This window comes from Trachinotus anak, unplaced genomic scaffold (genome assembly GCF_046630095.1).
Source record: "Trachinotus anak isolate AG129_WGS33_773 ecotype Australia unplaced genomic scaffold, CSIRO_AGI_Tana_v1 ptg000028l, whole genome shotgun sequence".
In the NCBI taxonomy this organism is placed as follows: domain Eukaryota; kingdom Metazoa; phylum Chordata; class Actinopteri; order Carangiformes; family Carangidae; genus Trachinotus; species Trachinotus anak.
The window spans coordinates 23,212,081-23,229,385 of NW_027273879.1; the positions used below are offsets into that span (position 1 = coordinate 23,212,081).

Below are 17,305 nucleotides of genomic sequence, written 5' to 3' on the forward strand. Positions count from 1 at the left end.
TGTGACTGCGACCCTGTGGGTCTGTCATCAAAGGAACAAGAAAAGTGATGACAACAAAAAAATAATTAAAATAATCAAAAGCTTAGTTTTTGGCTCCAACATTTAAAGACCTATCCTGCACTTGCCAATAATGGCACATTGAATTTCCTTTCATTTCCAAAAGTTTGCTCCTTTAAAGACATTATCATAAAGCACCTTACTGTAGCTCAGTGAGGAGCACAAGTGGAGAACTGACACAAACATGTCAGCTACATAGTAATTTTATCTAAATTTAGCAACCAATTGCTAACATTAGCCACCTTAAGTGACAGACCAAGATATATTGTAGTGGCAAACCCCTGAATGTGATGACTTTATCAAGATTGTGTTTCAATGCTTTTTTAATAATCTAAAGCTTTGCATTTCTTTACATTTCTTTTTACACTCAATTTGGGTTGTTTGTATCAAAGTATCAAAAAATATAAAATAGTCTGATGAAAATGGACTTGATTGAAAACTGATAATTGATAATAAATCCCCAGCATTTAAAAATGGCAAAAAGTCTCCAACTGTGAAATACATGTAACACTCAGTGTAAAAAGTTATTTTTCAGTGGGGGTGAAAAAAAGTGTACATTTCCCTTGTAGAACATCAAATTATGGTAAACTTCAGATCAGAATAATTAACAAACCAATACACACCAGTTTACATAACATGACTGTATGCATAAAGGCATGGAAAAATGAACACAAACACCCAATGACAAAACACAATTAACTACAACACCATGACCTGAGAAATTTAACAGTTTATTTCAACCTAGCTCTAATTTTCGTGGGTTGACCATCATTTCCCTCAGTGCTAATAAAATTGTACCACCACGTTAAAGGAAATCCTTTGGCATTTTAGGAAATGTACATATTCGCATTCTTGCTGGGAGTTAGAAGAGAGGAAGTTAAGTATGAAGCTACACCCAGCTTTGTGATTAGCTTAACTTAGCACAGAGACTAGAAACTGGGGGAAACAGCTAGCCTGGCTCTGTCCAAAGGTAACAAAATCCACCAACTAGCAATTCTCAGGCTCACTACATCTCAATGCGGTAAAGTCAGACTTCTTTTTGTGATGTCATCATGTTATCACATACGAGGTAGTGAGTACAATGTTATTACTGATAGATATGATAGCCAAAACTGCAAAAATGAGAGACTGAAAAAAAAAAGAGTCAACCTATAAATCACTTCACCTTAAAACACCCATCGCTCAGTGACTTCATTGTGTAATTACTGTGTAAGTTTCAGTGAAGCATCATGTACTGTACCATGTTCTGTATAGAAGCGGTTAATGGCGTGCCACTGTTGTTTGAATGGCTCACGCTGATTCTTGGATGGTTGGTTGGTTGGTATCTTGTTGCTGATCCACATCCCACTGATAAACAGGATGTCCCTCATGTTCCACCAGTAGATTTTGCCAGCCTTCGTGAAAAGGTTGTGCTGGAAGCTTGGTGACACATCACTATTAAAGGGGCTAGTTTGATAAAGGCACTATAGGAGGCAAGCTAACTGGCAACATGCTAGTTAGCTAGACTCCAATCTGGCGGCTGAATTATAACAATGACTGTTTTGCATGGCATTTATTAAGATGCCTCTTAAAATTAGATGGTGCAAAACAGTTAAGACAATAGCTCACACCATTTTGGACTTTCTGGTTCTCTTTGCAGTATCAAGACAGATTGCAGTTATCTCTGTGAACAAATACACCAACTGTGGCAATGCAACTGAAATTAATTTTGGTCCAAAATTTAGAAAATATACAGTAAATGCTGGTCTGACCAGGCTCTAATTCTGGAAGCCGCCTTGTAGGAAGAAGTTATAGAAACAGCTAGCTAAGTTAGCGGAGTTAGCCACAGCTATGTCATATATGGTTAACATAATAAGCCTGTTGAATTCTGACAAAACTATATACACAATACCTGTATTTTATTTAGTTTGTTGGCACATTAGAGTAATAAACTTTAACACTAGCTACACCACGCCACTGGAATGTTTTTGGAATGACAACTGGTATTTGTGGCACAGCAATTAGGTTACTATTTATGACTTAAGCAAACCAGCTAGGGAATATGTTAGTGTCAAGAATCAGTGTTTGCTGTGGGGAGTATCTGACAGTGTAACACAAGTTTTTGATCTTGGTTGTGCTGCAGTTAAAATTAAACACTGTTTATGTTTGTGAGATCAGCTAGCCAGCTAAAAGTTGTTCAGCTGAGTAGTCGGTAAACCAATCCAGTTTCTGAATTCAAGATCCAACTGAGGAGTCAGACTGATGTCCATGGAACCGACCCAGTGATTTATGTTTGAGGAATGCAGCGATCGACGATGACCTTTTAACCTTCGTCTTGCCTGCAATAGTCAATGGCCTCTGTCCTGAAGAAGCCGAGGAGAGATGATGCAGTCGACGGCGGCGGTATTGTGGCTGCTGCTGCTGTTGCTCCCAGCTGGTATCGACTCCCCTGACTCCTGCCACAGCAGCCCGTGCTGGTGCTCCCAGGAGCTGGAAGACGTCCGGTTGCATGTTGCGGCTCAGGTACTGCCAGGGCTTCTTTCCTGCTGTGTCCCTCAGCCTCAAGTCAGCGTTGAACTTGTTGACCAGCAACCGCATTATGTTCTTGTTGCCATGGATGGCAGCAATGTGAAGAGGCGTGTGGCCGCAAGTTGACCTGGCGTTTATGTCAAACATCAAACCAGCCTTTTGAACTCCATACCTGAAACCGCAGCCAGAGAGAGCAGATCAGTGCCTGGTCACATGATGTTTCTTATGTATTTATCTTTTCAAGGAACATGTGACAGCAGTTCATCCCAGAGAAATATGTGGCAGCTCCTTTGTTTAGCTGTTATTCTAGCTATGTTGGTCCCTTGGTGAGAGTGAACCATCTCACCAGCCACTGACTGGAAAGTCATGACATTAGCCACAGACATTCATGGTGTCCAGAGGATGAATTTGGTGGTCTTCTGATTTCACCTCTTGTGCCACCAGCACGGCTACATTTCCAAGCCCAGTTCATAACATGAACTAATGACTGCATTCCTGTCAGTCTCAGCTATACTTTGAGATTAATGCTAATGCAACATCCTAAAAGTTTCATGCTAGAAGTTACCATTACACAAGATTAGACTGAGCCAAATGTAGGGCTGAACCTGACAAGCTGAGTTTGAGATGCACTAGAATGGCTACCACGCAGAGAACTGAGAAACAGAGAGAAACCTCTTTCATTTACAATATGACAGTGTGAGACAATGGGCGGCACAGTGGTACAGTGGTTAGCACTGTCACAGCAAGAAGGTTCTGGCTTCGAACCCTGGGCCTGGGGCCTTTCTGTGTGGAGTGTGCATGTTCTCCCTGTGTCTGCTCTACAGCCCTGGGTACTCTGGCTTCCTCCCACAGTCCAAAGACATGCACATTAGGTGACTCTAAACTGCCCGTAGGTGTGAATGTGAGGGTGAATGTTTGTTTGTCTCTAAATGTGATACACTTGTATCCTTTCCTGGAGGTACCCTGGACAAAAACTGTTTGCTGCTCAATGTCAGCTGGGATTGGTTCCAGCCCCTCCCTCCCATGACCCTGTTCGGACAAGTGGTATAGATAATGGATGGATGGATAAATGGAGTGTTAAGACAGCACAAACAACATATAGCTATATTCTTAGAGCCGCAGCAGTAGCTATGAATGTAAAGTCTCTCCTGAGAGTGGCATTAAAATAAATAAAACTGTTTGCTGTATACCATAAGGTGTTGAGGACTCTGTGGTCACCGTGCTTAGCGATCCAGTGCAGCACAGTGAAGCCCGACATGAAGTCTCGTTTATTGAGCAGGGAGGAGTCCTCTCTGAACAAGGAGTAGATGTCAGGCCAGGCACCCGCCGCCCCCTTTACCAGCCAGGTGTGCTCCCTAGGCTCCAGAGGAACCAACGACTGATGACAGGAACAAACATCAGCTTCGTTAAGTTTCCTCTAGGGAGTCAATTAAGTTTTATTGTGTCTTATCATCCTAAAAATTCTCTGCGAAAGAAACAATCTGTCTATGAGAACATACACCTGGGTGAAAAATCAAAACTCAATAGCAAACAGAAGTAGCTTTCCATCTTTCCATACAGGACACAAAGGGTCACTGATTGACAGATATTCCAGTTATTTTAACATTTGTAAAAATGCCAAGATGCTAAGTCAAACTGTATGTTAATAAGGGGCATAAACATGAAGATATTTATCAGTTTTAATCAATCTGCAGTTGGTTTTCCCACCTCAAATCAAAGTTTGTCACACCTGTAGTTTTAACACATAAAGATATCTTTGTAAATTATTTTGGAGTGGAAAGTGGTACTTGTGACCTTGTTCACGCTTACCAGCCAAACTACTACTAAGGAATGTGGATTAGGTTTGAATATGACATTTAAAAAGAAAAACTGTCCTGTGAATAAATCTCACCTGCCTACCGGGGCCTTCATGATGACCGGTGGGGGAGGTGGTGGCAGCAGGGAGGCTCCTCCTCCCTCCTTTCTGCTCAACCAGGTCGGCGAGGCTCTGGCAGCGAGGCGGCGTGGAGCATGATGACAGTGACGAAGATGAAAGGTTGTAGCGAAGGCTGAGCGAGGAGGAGAGCAGGTGGAGGCGATTCAGTCGGGCCATCTCACTTCCTCCTCTTCCCCTTGCCTCCTCCTGCAGGAGCTGGTCAAGGTCGGCCCCTAGGCTGCGACACATCCTGTTTCTCAACTGGCTGCTGAGCCGCCTGGTGACTGCTGGGCGCTGCCGGAGCTGTGTCGAACTGGTGGAGCCCTCGCTCAACTCCGCCTCCTCATGGTCATCATAGAGATCACCTGTGGGGTAAAGTAAAGGGCTCTGCATGCTTACTGTGTATCCTATCTGAAGACATCTTAAAGTGATAGTTCAAGTTGTGTGAGGTAGTTTTATGTAGTAGATTCAGATCAGTGCGCTGCCAGTGTGGAGAAGCAGCAGCTGATTGATGTGCTGCTGTGGACGGGGCCATCCACAAAAATGTGATTTAGCCACCTAAAAAATGCCCACAGAAAAAAAGCTAATGTCAGTTTAAGTGTATGATACATTTTATTGAACAATATATGATACTGAACATTTTCACCTCTCATTTTCACCTCTCTATCAAACAGACCTTTCCTTTGGAATTACAGTTCTGAACCATTTGATCAGCTGTTTGAGTCAGAGCTAAGAGTAGATGCACTTGTCAGTAAGGATACAGTAGTTCAACAGTTGAAAAAAATGTAGCTCCAAAGCAAAGGGCTGTTTGACAGCAAGATAAAGCAGTGAAAATATTAGAAACAACACGTAAACTTAACCTGATATGAGCTTTTTTGTGTGTTCCTAAGTGGCTAAAACAAGTTTTTATGGATGGCCTCGTCCACAGCAGTATATCACTCAGTTTCTGTGCCGGTGCATCTGGCTGCTTCTCCAAACTGGGAGCATGCTGATCAGAATCTACTGCAGGTAATACACTGACTATAGAAAACCATCTCACACAATCCCACTTGAAATAACCCAAACTATCACTTTAAGGCACTGTCAAGTGTTTACACCAATTCCATATGACCGCAATCGAAGGCAGGGTGAAAAACCTTATTAAGAGCCATTATGAACTGTAGGTAAATGTGAATAACAGTGGACACTCTCTTTAAAGATATTGATGGTTTGTCACACACTTGGTCACACAGAAAGAAAGAGGTAGTGTGAGTGTGAAAGAATGGTGTGTGCCCCAGGCTGCTCAAGGACTGTGCAGCTCAACTGGCTGAGCCTCTCCAGAAGATCTACAACCTAAGTCTGCAAACAGTGAGAGTCCCAGTCCTGTGGTACCTTAAGTAGGACGCCTGGCTCAGATAAATGACTATAGACCAGTGACCCTCACATCCAACATCATGAAGACCCTGGAGCAGCTGCTTCTTCACCTTCTGAGTCCACAGGTTGAACAGCACTAGACCCCTACAGTTTACTTACAAGGAACATATTGGAGTGGATGATCTGTCTGATCTTGGATGCTTGGATGAGTCAGGTGGTTATGTGAGGATTATGTTCTTTGATTTTTCAAGCACATTCTCCATTCTCAAAGACAAGCTAGAAGGGATGGGTGTGGATCCCTCCTTCACGTCCTGGATTGTGGATTACCTCACAAGACGACCACAGTACATCAGGCTGGTAACTGTGTCTCAGGGACAGTGGGGAGCAGCACATGGGGCTCCAGAGGGGACTGTTCTGGCTCTGTTCCTGTTCACCCTGTATACAGCAGACTTTAAATACAACTCTGAGTCTTGCTACATCCAGAAATACCTTGATGACACAGCTATTGTGGTGTGTATCAGGGATGGGCAGGAAGGAGAGAACAGGGATCTTATGATGGCCTTCAGTGAATGAACCAACAAGCTTCTGAACCTCCAAGACCAAGGAGATGGTCACTGACTTTTGCAGGTCTAAACCCACACTTCAGCCAGTCAATGTTTGAGGGAAGGACACTGAGATGGTGCACACTTATAAATACCTAGGTGTGCACTTGGACAGTAAGCTGGACTGGTCCCTGAACACAGATACCATCTACAGGATGCGACAGAGCCGGATCTTTTTCCTCAGAAAGCTCAGGTCCTTTGACGTTTGCAGTGAAATGCTGCACATGTTTTATCAGTCAGTGGTGGGGATGCTCTTTTTTATGCTGTGGTCTGCTGTGGCAGCAGCATGTCACATAAGAACACAAAGAGACTGGACAAGCTGGTTAGAAAGGCTGGGTCTATGACTCACTGAAGACTGTGCTCTATAAGATGCAGCCATTTTGGACAATACCAACCACCCTCTCCACAACATCCTTCAGGCCAGAGAAGCAGCTACAGCAGCAGCCAACGTCTCATCTCTCTGCTGCAGGACTGAGAGGTTCAGGAAATCCTTTGTTCCCACTACCAACAGATTATTTAACAACTCAGACAAAGGCAGTGGATCATGACACAGTCTTAATTTAACTAAATACATGAATAAGATGCTGGATAATTGTGAATTTCCCTATAGGAATAAATAAAGTATTTCTTATCTTTCCTATCTTATTTATTAACATGCTAATGCATTCACCATCTCTGCTGTACTTACAACATAAACTTGCTTACATTGGGATAAGCATGTAAAATGCTATCTTAATGCTAGTTTTCTCTTTGAGAGGAAATTAATCATTAACAATAAATAACAATGCATTAACAATCATCTATCAAATTGTTGATCAATCAGCTAGTATTTTTAGCTCTGACCTGTAGAGAGGTGCCATGGCAACACACGGACTGAAGGTTCCTGGTTGCTGTGGAGATGGTCAGCGGAGTGATAGAATGGGGACATCTGAACCATGAAATCCTGGTTGTCATGGAGACGTCTTGCTGTGATTTTACTGTCTGCGTAGTGCTTAGTCCCTTGGGCTCGCTGTAGTACTTCCTGGATTTGAACCCCATGCCCAGTCTCATCTGTTGATACATCACAATTTATGATAATGTCCATTTTCTGCTCTCAACAGCTGCAACTAAACACTGATCTGCCGTTATATGAAGATTATGAAAGCTTTTTCATCTGTTATTTTTTCAGGGGAAAAAAACATTTTAACTCAAATTTTTTAAATAGTTGATGTCAAATCTCAGAAAAGGGAAGGGTTTTGTAAGCAGTTATCACAAGAATCCTTACTGAAAAGCTAAATTCTCTCTCCTGGTTGTGCAAATCTCCTGATTGTGCAGATTAATACAGCAGAAAACAGACAATTCCATAATAAATTAAAGCAAAACTTCACAAGTGGTGTAAACGTCATTATTTCCTGAAAACTTAAAAATCAAGGTTTGGTGGCTTGTCTTAGGATATCTGAGATATATCAAAGAAAGTGAGTTGACAATTTTGTTTTCTTCAAACTTTTTAATACAAAACACTTTTTCCATTACGTGTTACCTAAGAACAAAAACTGTTTTACATACTGGGTCTGGGTTACACGTCCTCAGTTAATGTTTTGGGCTTGCTATCAAACATCAGTACTTTTTTGTACTGACTTCCTGAAATGATTCTGTAGCTCTTATCAAAATCAGTCAAATACCAGAATATTTAGACTGTGTTTTATTCACAGTTCTTTTAACAGTATGTTCTGTTCATGTGACCTTTAACATTGAAATAGTCTGACTTCACTGTAGATTTTAGCAAATATTATTCAAACAGGAGTAAATAGTGCATTTGTTCGGGACTATTTACAGCAGTGGATTAATACACCTTTGGTGCTGTAGTGAGCTTAGTGAGCAGGACAGTCTATGCAGATTTGAGTCTAGACTGTGTGTGTGTGTTCATGTGGTTGCAGGAACATGTGATCCCATGCAATAATGTGTTATTAATCTTTTATGATGCTCTAGGATACAGAGGAATAAAGATCAGACTTGTTGCCATATATATGGGAAAATATATATATGATATATGATATACAGACTGTTGCCGCACCTGCTTTGGCCTGTAGAGCCTCATAGCTGCTGTTCCACCCTGATCCTCTGGAGGAGCCAGACAGTGGCCAGTCACTACTGGAGAAGCCAGCATCAGATGAGGGGGAGAGAATACTGCTGTGGCTGGATGAAAGCCACGACCTTTGGCTTTGATGAAGCCCCTGGCTTGGCTCCAGCTGAACACCTGAGGCCTGTGAGTATGGGTGGTCCTGGTGGACATCGCAGTGGGGCAAAGCCTCTTCAGCTGGGTCTGGAGATGGAGAGTAGCGTGCTGACTCTGAAGGCTGGCTGTGTCTGGTGGATACAGAGGTGGGTTCCAGCCTTGTCCCAGTCCATTGTCCTTTCAGCCCTTCACCTGACTCAGAGCTCCAGCCTGGGTCACGAGGGGGAAACACTTCCCCTTCCACATCCTGGATGTAAATCTTTGGAAGATTCCTTTCTGATGAAGAGGAGGAGGAAGAGGAGACAAGAGAGGGAGGTGCAGGTGTGTCTATGATGCAGGGCAAAGAGTTGGAGATGGCCCTCCCTGTGTCTCCTAGAGGACAACTCACTCCTTTTGCTGAACCTCGCCTCATTGTGACCTCATCCTCTTCCCCCTCATCTTCATCATAAGAAACAGCTGATTTGTAGCTCTGCCTGTATCTGAAGCGGCGTGGAGTGACCTGAGGATGAAGAGGAGGCTCTTCATGTAGACCTCCTTCCTGCTGCAGACACGCTTCCTTCCCTCTGAGGGTTTGAGGGACCAGGACCTGCTGGCTGGCTTCTCCATGATCTCTGACTGCAGGGGCCACTGATGAGATCCCAGGAGGCAGGACAAAACCCACCCTCTGCTGTGCCCCCCTGGTGCACTGGTCTCGGAGTGGAGGCTCAGGCAGCCTAGGGGTCTTCAGCTCTGTCTTCTCAGAGATCTGACTCACCCCTGGAGCTGCAGCTGATCTACCAGGAAGTTCAGATGCGCTGTTCACCTGTTGCTGTTTCAGGTTCCAATTCGTTTCCACGTTGTTGTTGTTGAGCATGATTCCAGCTGCAGGTAGGATTGTTTTGCTGGGGGTGTCTCCCGGCGGCCCGAGCGTTGTCACCGCAGGCACCTGTGGTTCTAGTCTCGGCTTCTCTGTGCTCACAGCCGGGCTCAGGTTGGTGCTCTCCGGGGAGGGCCCAGTGCTCTTCCCGGCGGAGAGTCGCGGAGGCCCGGAAGAGCCCCCTCCAGCGTCGCCCGGGATGTGTCCTCTGAATTTCTTCCTGAGAACGACGTAAGAGACGCCGTCCTGCTGCCTGACAGTCGCCACGGAGTTGACAAACTTCTTGAAGAGCTCCCGGTTTTGGTCCTGGTCCGCATGGTTCCGGATGAAGTTTCTGAAGTGCAGAAGCAGATCCGAGTTTTTCACCGAGCCCCCGTTGCTCTGGAGGAAATGTAGCACCGCGTCCTGGGTGAAATCTGTGGCCATTCCGGTCTTTTTTGATCTGTTTTCCGCCTCTGTCTCCCTCCCTGCTGGTTTCAAAGGTCTGGGAGCAGTTACTGTCACACAGAAACGAAACTCCGCCCACCTCAGGTGTTGAACCCTCGCCCAACCTTCTGCATTCCTGCAGGTAACCCGGATGTCTCCGTGACAAGTCAAATACTTTTCTTTACATTCTACACTGAAGAGCCTTTGCGTAAATAATAGTGAAGCAACTAGTGAAAAGTAGTTAAACAACTGCTAATAATCATGAGACTTTCCTCATCTGTGATTGAATTTAAAAAACATAACTGATAATTTAAATAATAATAAAGTTTATTTTAAAAGATCAAATGGATCCTACTGAGCAAAGAATCCTTTGTTCCTTTAAAATGCAAATGAAACAACAGACTGTCTGTATACTTGGATAAGTTTGTTTAAATGACTGAAATATGTTTAAAAGTTTGGTGATAAATCTCTGCACTGACAGTTATTTCAGTTATTTCAAAGTGGTTTTATGAGTTTTAAAACTAACCGATTTAAATTAATAGAACTTAAGAAAACAAGTTCAATAAACTTTAGATGTGAAGTTGAATTGACTGTTCAGTCACAGGGACAGTCAGAACAGGCATCTTTACTTGCGTTCTGCATTTTCTCAGTTTAAAGTGTCAGTTCTCCATTTAAAGCTGCGGCTGTTGAAACCAGCTTGTACCAGAGTCAGTGCAAAGACAACATGTGAGGCTGCTCCCAGTGACAGGGGAGGGGTCAGTAACCTACTGACCTTCATCATAGTTAGCATTGTGACTGTGACTGAATTTAACTTGTATTACTGACACATAACTGGCACCATCGTACCTTAAAGAGCTTATAGTTCCCTATTTTCCCAATAGGACACTTCGCTCTCTAAATGCAGGTCAACTTGTGGTTCCCAGAGTTAGTAAGAGTAGAATGGGGGGCAGAGCCTTCAGCTATCAGGCTCCTCTCCTGTGGAACCAGCTCCCAGTGTGGGTTCAGGAGGCAGACCCCCTCTCTACCTTTAAGATCAGGCTTAAAACTGTCCTGTTTAGTAAAGCTTATAGTTAGGGCTGGCTCAGGTATGTCCTGACCCATCCCTTAGTTATGCTGCTATAGAGCTAGACTGCTGTGGGATTCCCATGATGCACTGGGTGCTCTCTCTCTATTTCTGTCTCTCTCCCTCTCTCTCTCTCAATGACTTCATGCCATTAACTTTGTATTTTTTCTCTCCCGTAGTTTGTGCTTCTCCTCTCTCTCCCTCTCTCTGTCCTCATTCTGCAGGTCTCTCTGCCTCGGGAGCAGCAGGATCCAGATCCACCACTACTCATCTTTACTATCAACCACTGTTACCTGTCATTATTATTGATAACACCATTACCTACACAACTGTTCCTGGTCTCTCTCTCTCTTTTCTCCTCTCTCCTCCCCCTCCCCCTCTTTCTATCTTCTCCTAAATCCAACCGGTCGAGGCAGACGGCCGCCCACCCTGAGCCCGGTTCTGTTGCAGGTTTCTTCCTGTTAAAAGGGAGTTTTTCCTCCCCCCTGTCGCCAAGCGCTTGCTCTTTGTGGGAACTGTTGGGTTTTTCTCTGTAACAAAGTAAGGTCTTGACCTGACCCTGTAAAGTGCCTTGAGATAATGTATATTATGATTTGGCGCTATACAAATAAAATTGAATTGAATTGAATTGAATAACTTTCTATCACAAAAATATTTCTTCAGACTACAAAAAGAGTCTCCGGCGAGTTCATTCATTCAACTCATTCATGTTTATGAGTTCTAAAATCTGGAAATTACAACTAGACTTTCTAAGTTGAATAAACCTGAAATTAACAAAATATTCACATTTATATCTATAAGCGACCACTTTCACCTTACACATCCTACATGTCAACATCCTACGGTTTCATGGCTCAGACAACATCAGCCTGGTTATGTCCCAGTCCAACAGGCATCAGGAGAAATGAGCTTTTGGCCTGTAGTGTGTGCACAGGGCAACTTGAAGCGGACACAAAGTCTGAGCATTTACAAAAATACATTTATTTTGCAAAAACCAGGAGCTGTTTTCCAAATGTCCGTCTTTCAAAGAAAACATTGAATTTCATTCAAAGATAAACCAAGACATGTCTGAGATATTCTGTTGTGCCTCTGAAAATAAAAAACAAAACAAACACTAATCAATCATAAAAATGTGGGTTTAAATGAAGACATAAGGCAGGTTGTGTGCTGTAGTGTTTGGAGAATATTTAAGAGGTGCTCTCAAGGAGTGAACAGGTAAAATCCTCTACTGATCCAATACTTCACCTGTTTGAAAACATCTGCATTTTAGATTCCACATACCGCTGCAGCTGTTATTTACATTATAAATACTGACCCTGTAGAACAGATAGTCTTTATGCCATTCGGAGTCCCCAGATAAAGTTAAATGAAGGGAGGCAAAATGGCACCTGCTACATAGCAAAACAGTTCAAAGTTTTATAAAACGTGTGGCTTGTATATAAACCTGATCTTTCACTGGAAGTTGAAAGAGCTGAGTATAGAGAGTGTGTTCTTCAGAACACTGTGGGAGCCCAGAGAGGACGACTGTGGGCTATGAAGTGAAAGCAAGATGACAAGAGTTTAAAAATAAAACTTGACATCACAAAATGATTGTGCTGTGTGAATAAGAAATTATATTTTATGATTGTGACTTAACAGATTAAGAGAAAAGAAAGCAGTGCAACCTTTACATTTATTTTCAATTAATTAGTATTTTAATATCTTAGCGTTTTCTTACTGTTAAATGTTGCAACTTTTGTCCATTTCATATTTACTTCACTTCATCTGACCACAAATTAGTAACATTTATGATTTAGACATAAATAAATACTTTATCTTTTGTTAGTGTTAAGTTTTCACGACCACAGAAAAATGCAGCAATTAATAATCCATAAGTAGAACAGTTCAAATAACAATGAAGTGGAGTTCAGTGTTGTCATGGTTAATGCTACTGAGCCTGTGAAAACAGATGTACAACATGCTCTGTACAGGAGAAAATAACACTGATGATGCCATAGCGATGTCATCACTGTTATCTCTGACTGGGCTTGACACAGCCGACGTCAGTTACTGATGATGTCAATTCTTTGACTCGATAAATCCTTTGCGTTCTAATCATTTTTCTGAGACAGACGATGACACACAGGATTTTATAAAAGTAGTGTTGGACTCATTAGTGTTACAATGTGCAGCATTCATTCTGTCTGACAGCTGAGACAACTGACCGCACGTGAAACAGCTTGTCAGTTTCATCAGTTATGTGATCAGCAGCATATTTATCGGTAATTAAGATGATTGATTAGTTGTTTACATTATTTATCAATTAAAATATTTGCTGGTTCTATCTTCTTATATTTGAGGACTGGCTTATTGTTGGTGTGCCATGTCATCAGAAATTAAATATTTTTAGGTTTGATAGGTTTTTCAGTTTCTGTTATTAGTGAAAGTAAATGTTGCAGTTCCAGTAACATGCTGAAACACTTTGCCTCAGGAACAGAAAATAATTCTGTTTTGGAATCAAACAAGAAATTAAACTGTCAAAATCTTTCTTCTACAGGAATTTGAAATATTCCTTATTAGGACTTTTTGGGGGGAAATTTTAAAAAGGAAAACAGAGAATATTTTTTATGATTCAGTGTAAATTTTGCTGCAAACAGTAGTCAAATTGCTAAGAGTGCTACAAGCTCCAGACACTCAGACAGTAGTAGTAGTAGTAGTAGTAGTAGTAGTAGTAGTAGTAGTAGTAGTAGTAGTAGTAGTAGTAGTATTAGTTGTAGTGTTACAATATGATGTGACAGTGATCATAACAGTTTTCTCGAAGCAGTTCCCCTTCACGATCTGTGCACAGAGTAGCTTGTTGCAGTCTCCCTCCAGTTTTGGTGTTCATTTTTGTAAGTTGACTGTACATGTGCGAAAGCTGAGCAGGTCTGGTGAAAATTTCTCGAAAGTTTGACAGGGTGACAATCATTTACGCATGATAGTATTCTGATGACAGATCTACTCACGTCAAGAGTTTCTGGAGGAACGACTGAACTGAATGTGTTAAGTTGCTGAAAGCACCGTCATGGTTGTTCAAGGACAATTCCAGTGTGACTGGGACTTTTTTTTTTATAAAGCATATCTTTATCTACCATTAATTCTGGTTTCTTTCTAACCTACCATCTAACCCTCTTCAGTTCTCAGAGCTGGTGTTCTGAGTTTCTAATTTATCTGGCAAAGGGAACATAATTTAAAGCTGATATTTCTTGACATCAAAAGCAAATATATCATGTTAAGAGAGTTAAGATTTGGAAATCCCCAGGTAATACTTGGTAGGTACCTGTAACACTAGAATTGTCCTTTTAAGCATTGACAATGAACCTTCTTGGGAATCTCCAACTTGAAAACGCCTGACAGTCGGTTCAAAATAAAAAGCAGAGGATGATTAGAAACATTGGCAGCAGTGGGTTGGTGGAGTCCACACCACGCTGACTTCTGATGTTGAGGTGAACTAACATAATACACAGTCAGCTGTGAATACAATGACAATGAGGCACATTAAAGGCTTTTCTTCTTCATGTATCTTTCTCCTTCTGCATAGTTGTTTCAGTGTGGACAGAGCCTTCAGGCTCTTCCTTCATGAAATACTCTTCAGTTTAGAGCATCACTCAAGCTCACAGAGAATTTTTAGGGAGCCAAGCATCTCTTCTTCATTTCATTTCCCATCCTTCACTGACACCTGTGGCAATGGCATGTCCGTGACATCACAATGACGTCACAGTGGTGGACCTGACTGAGTGGACAGGGCGTGGCATCACAGATTGTGGAAGTGGTGGTGGAAAAGGAGAAGAGTAGGCCACGGTGCTCGGCAATGAGAACGGACAGGCTCTCGACCAACCATTAGCCTCTGCCAGTTCCACCGGCAGGCTCTCAGCCAATCGTGTCAGCTGCTCCTCCCCCTGCCGTATAAGGTCTTCCAAGCGCCGTCGGCGAATCAGAAGGGAGGGTTTGGTGCTGACAAATTGGCGGTAGTCCTGGAGCTCTGGTTCGGTGAGGTAGCCCGACAGGATGGCATGGACGACGCGCTGCCTCCTGTCCAAGTTCTCCTTCAGCTCCCAGGCATCTTCAGTTTGACGGAGGAGCAGAGAGCGCTTGTGATGGAGGGAGTCCTGAGGAGGAGGAGAAAAAGACAATTTCTTCAGTTTATACCCAATCTTGTTTATTACTAATACTTCCAAACTGTTCCTGTCAGCAGCCAACTGGAAACTACAACTGGAACTTTGGTAACTGAAGCAACAGCAGGAGTGTGGTAATACTGTACTAGTGTGGTGCAGCCTGTAACTTTAGTCCAGGTGCTGCCTGGTCTGGTACAAACGGACAAACAGATAAACCAAGAGAGTAAACATTTACAGAGACAGACTCATCTCATTATCTTTGATTTGAGGAGGCCTTAATGATATCAGTTCGGTGCAGACAGATGTACAGATGGATGGGCAGATGAATAGGCATGCAGGTAAACAGGTAACCTGATACACAGGTAGAGCCATATCTGTGTTGGTGTCCTGTCTCACCCTCTCCTCTGCTGTGTCCTCCAGTGTCAGCTCCCCTCTCTCCAGAGCAAGCAGAGATCTGTCGATCCTTGACAGCCGGCTGCACAGAGACAGCAGCAGGTTCACAATTTTCTCCAGATCTCCTGCAAACAAATGAACAACCAGACACAACCAGGTCAACGACAGGTTTCTGACACATTGCAAGTACAAAAGCCAAGCTTCATGGAAGCTGCAGCTGTTCAGTATTAATGAAACATGTCAATAAAACATTCATTATTTTATGTTTTTTTTGTTTGTTTTTTTTTACAGTGGCTGTCACATGTCGTACCGATGAACATGCTGTACTTGTCCCTCTCATTGGTTTTGAGGCGTTCCTGTACCAACGCCTCGATGCTCGCCCCGAGTGCCTGGTGATGCCTCTGCTCCTCACACAACACCTCCTTCTCCCGCTGCAGAACATCCACGCTGCTCCTCAGTGCCTCACACAGCTCCACCTGGTGAACAGGGATGGAAACAAAGAAATACTCAGGAGTTGATAATAAAGCAAATTCAATTTCCTGATCAAATCAGAATGGAAGGGCAGTGGCAGAGGAAGAGTTATTGTTGACAAAGTAAAAGATTGTTTCACGGAGTAGATGCAAGACACTTCCAAAGGCTCTTTTCCCTCTAATCATTGTTTTGTTTGTGTTTCAGCGTCATTTTTGTGCACAGCTATGGATATAATAATAATAATAATAATAATAATAATAATAATAATAATAATAATAATAATAAAAGTGAAGAGTTAAATTTTTAGTTTTTTAGTTAAAGTTTTTTTTTTTACCTTTCTGGTGTTGAGGTCTTTCTCATCCTCATCCAAATCGGTCTCTGTCCCTCCATCAGTTGCTCCCCCTGGAGCAGGATTGCTGATGCCATCTTTGATCCTAAGGAGAAAAACTTACATTTAAAATTCTTTTGGTTACGCCATTTCCTTCCTTCAGGTCTGTTATTACTTAGATTTTTCATAAACAGACAAATGGGGAACCTCTGTTGTTCAGTTCACAATGAAAACCTGAACTAGGAGGAGATGGCTCTGATGCTGAACTGTTTTACTTGATCAGACATGTCCCTCATATTGTGCCAACTCTGGCCACAAGGTGTCAGGGTCGTTCAACCAGTCAAACTGCAGGGAGCCACCTGTCTTTATATCTAGATTTATGTCACTTCAACCAACATGAACCAATCAAATGAAACAAGGTGAGGGACAAACATCCATCCAGTATGGCAAGAGGGAAGAACAAATAAAAAAACACTTTTTCTCTGAGCTGAGACTGCAGCCTTATGTAGACAATGAAACCTGTGACTCTTACGTGTTGATCAGGTTTGTCTGGTCTCTCCTGTCCTGACTGATAATGCTAACACCGTCTAACCTCAACACTTAGTCAACAGGAAATCTTTTTTTTTTTTTTTTTTTTGGCCTTTTTATGCCTTTATTGGATAGGGCAGTTGAGAGAGACAGGCAAATGGGGAGGCAGAGAGACACACAGGATAGGGCCGCCCGGCGTGGGACTCGAACCGGGGCCACCTGCAGTGAGGACTATAGCCTCAACACGTGGGGCAGGTGCTCTAGACACTGAGCTAAACACCACCCCTGGAAATCATATTGTCTCCTTGATGTTACATCACTCTAGTCTGGCTCCAGACCTGTGAACCACCAGCACCAAAGAGATCATCTCCATATCTGATCTTATTTTCTAAAGCACAAATATATTTGTATGTATAAAAATAGCACCAGCAACAACTTTAAAGCAACTTCAGAACTT

General features: G+C 42.7%; 2 protein-coding genes across 4 annotated transcripts in view; both read right to left on the reverse strand.

Moving 5' to 3' along the window:
- Positions 1-767: 767 nt before the first annotated feature.
- Positions 768-9,987, reverse strand: LOC139611583 (ankyrin repeat domain-containing protein SOWAHB-like). The gene is made up of 5 exons (XM_071466368.1): positions 8,489-9,987; positions 7,279-7,485; positions 4,457-4,845; positions 3,756-3,943; positions 768-2,737 (listed from the first exon to the last, which is right to left on the reverse strand). The coding sequence occupies exons 1-5, from the start codon at positions 9,930-9,932 to the stop codon at positions 2,272-2,274; spliced, it is 2,694 nt and encodes an 897-aa protein (XP_071322469.1). The 5' UTR covers positions 9,933-9,987; the 3' UTR covers positions 768-2,271.
- A 1,967-nt stretch (positions 9,988-11,954) lies between these two features.
- Positions 11,955-17,305, reverse strand: part of shroom3 (shroom family member 3) — a 65,195-nt gene continuing 59,844 nt past the window's right edge. For all 3 annotated transcript variants that reach the window (XM_071465859.1, XM_071465858.1, XM_071465860.1), the window contains 4 exons: positions 16,327-16,426; positions 15,832-15,997; positions 15,525-15,646; positions 11,955-15,122 (listed from right to left, as the gene is read on the reverse strand). In XM_071465859.1, the coding sequence (XP_071321960.1) occupies positions 14,718-15,122; positions 15,525-15,646; positions 15,832-15,997; positions 16,327-16,426 (793 nt within the window). In that variant the 3' untranslated portion in view covers positions 11,955-14,717. The remainder of the gene's footprint in view (positions 15,123-15,524; positions 15,647-15,831; positions 15,998-16,326; positions 16,427-17,305) is intronic.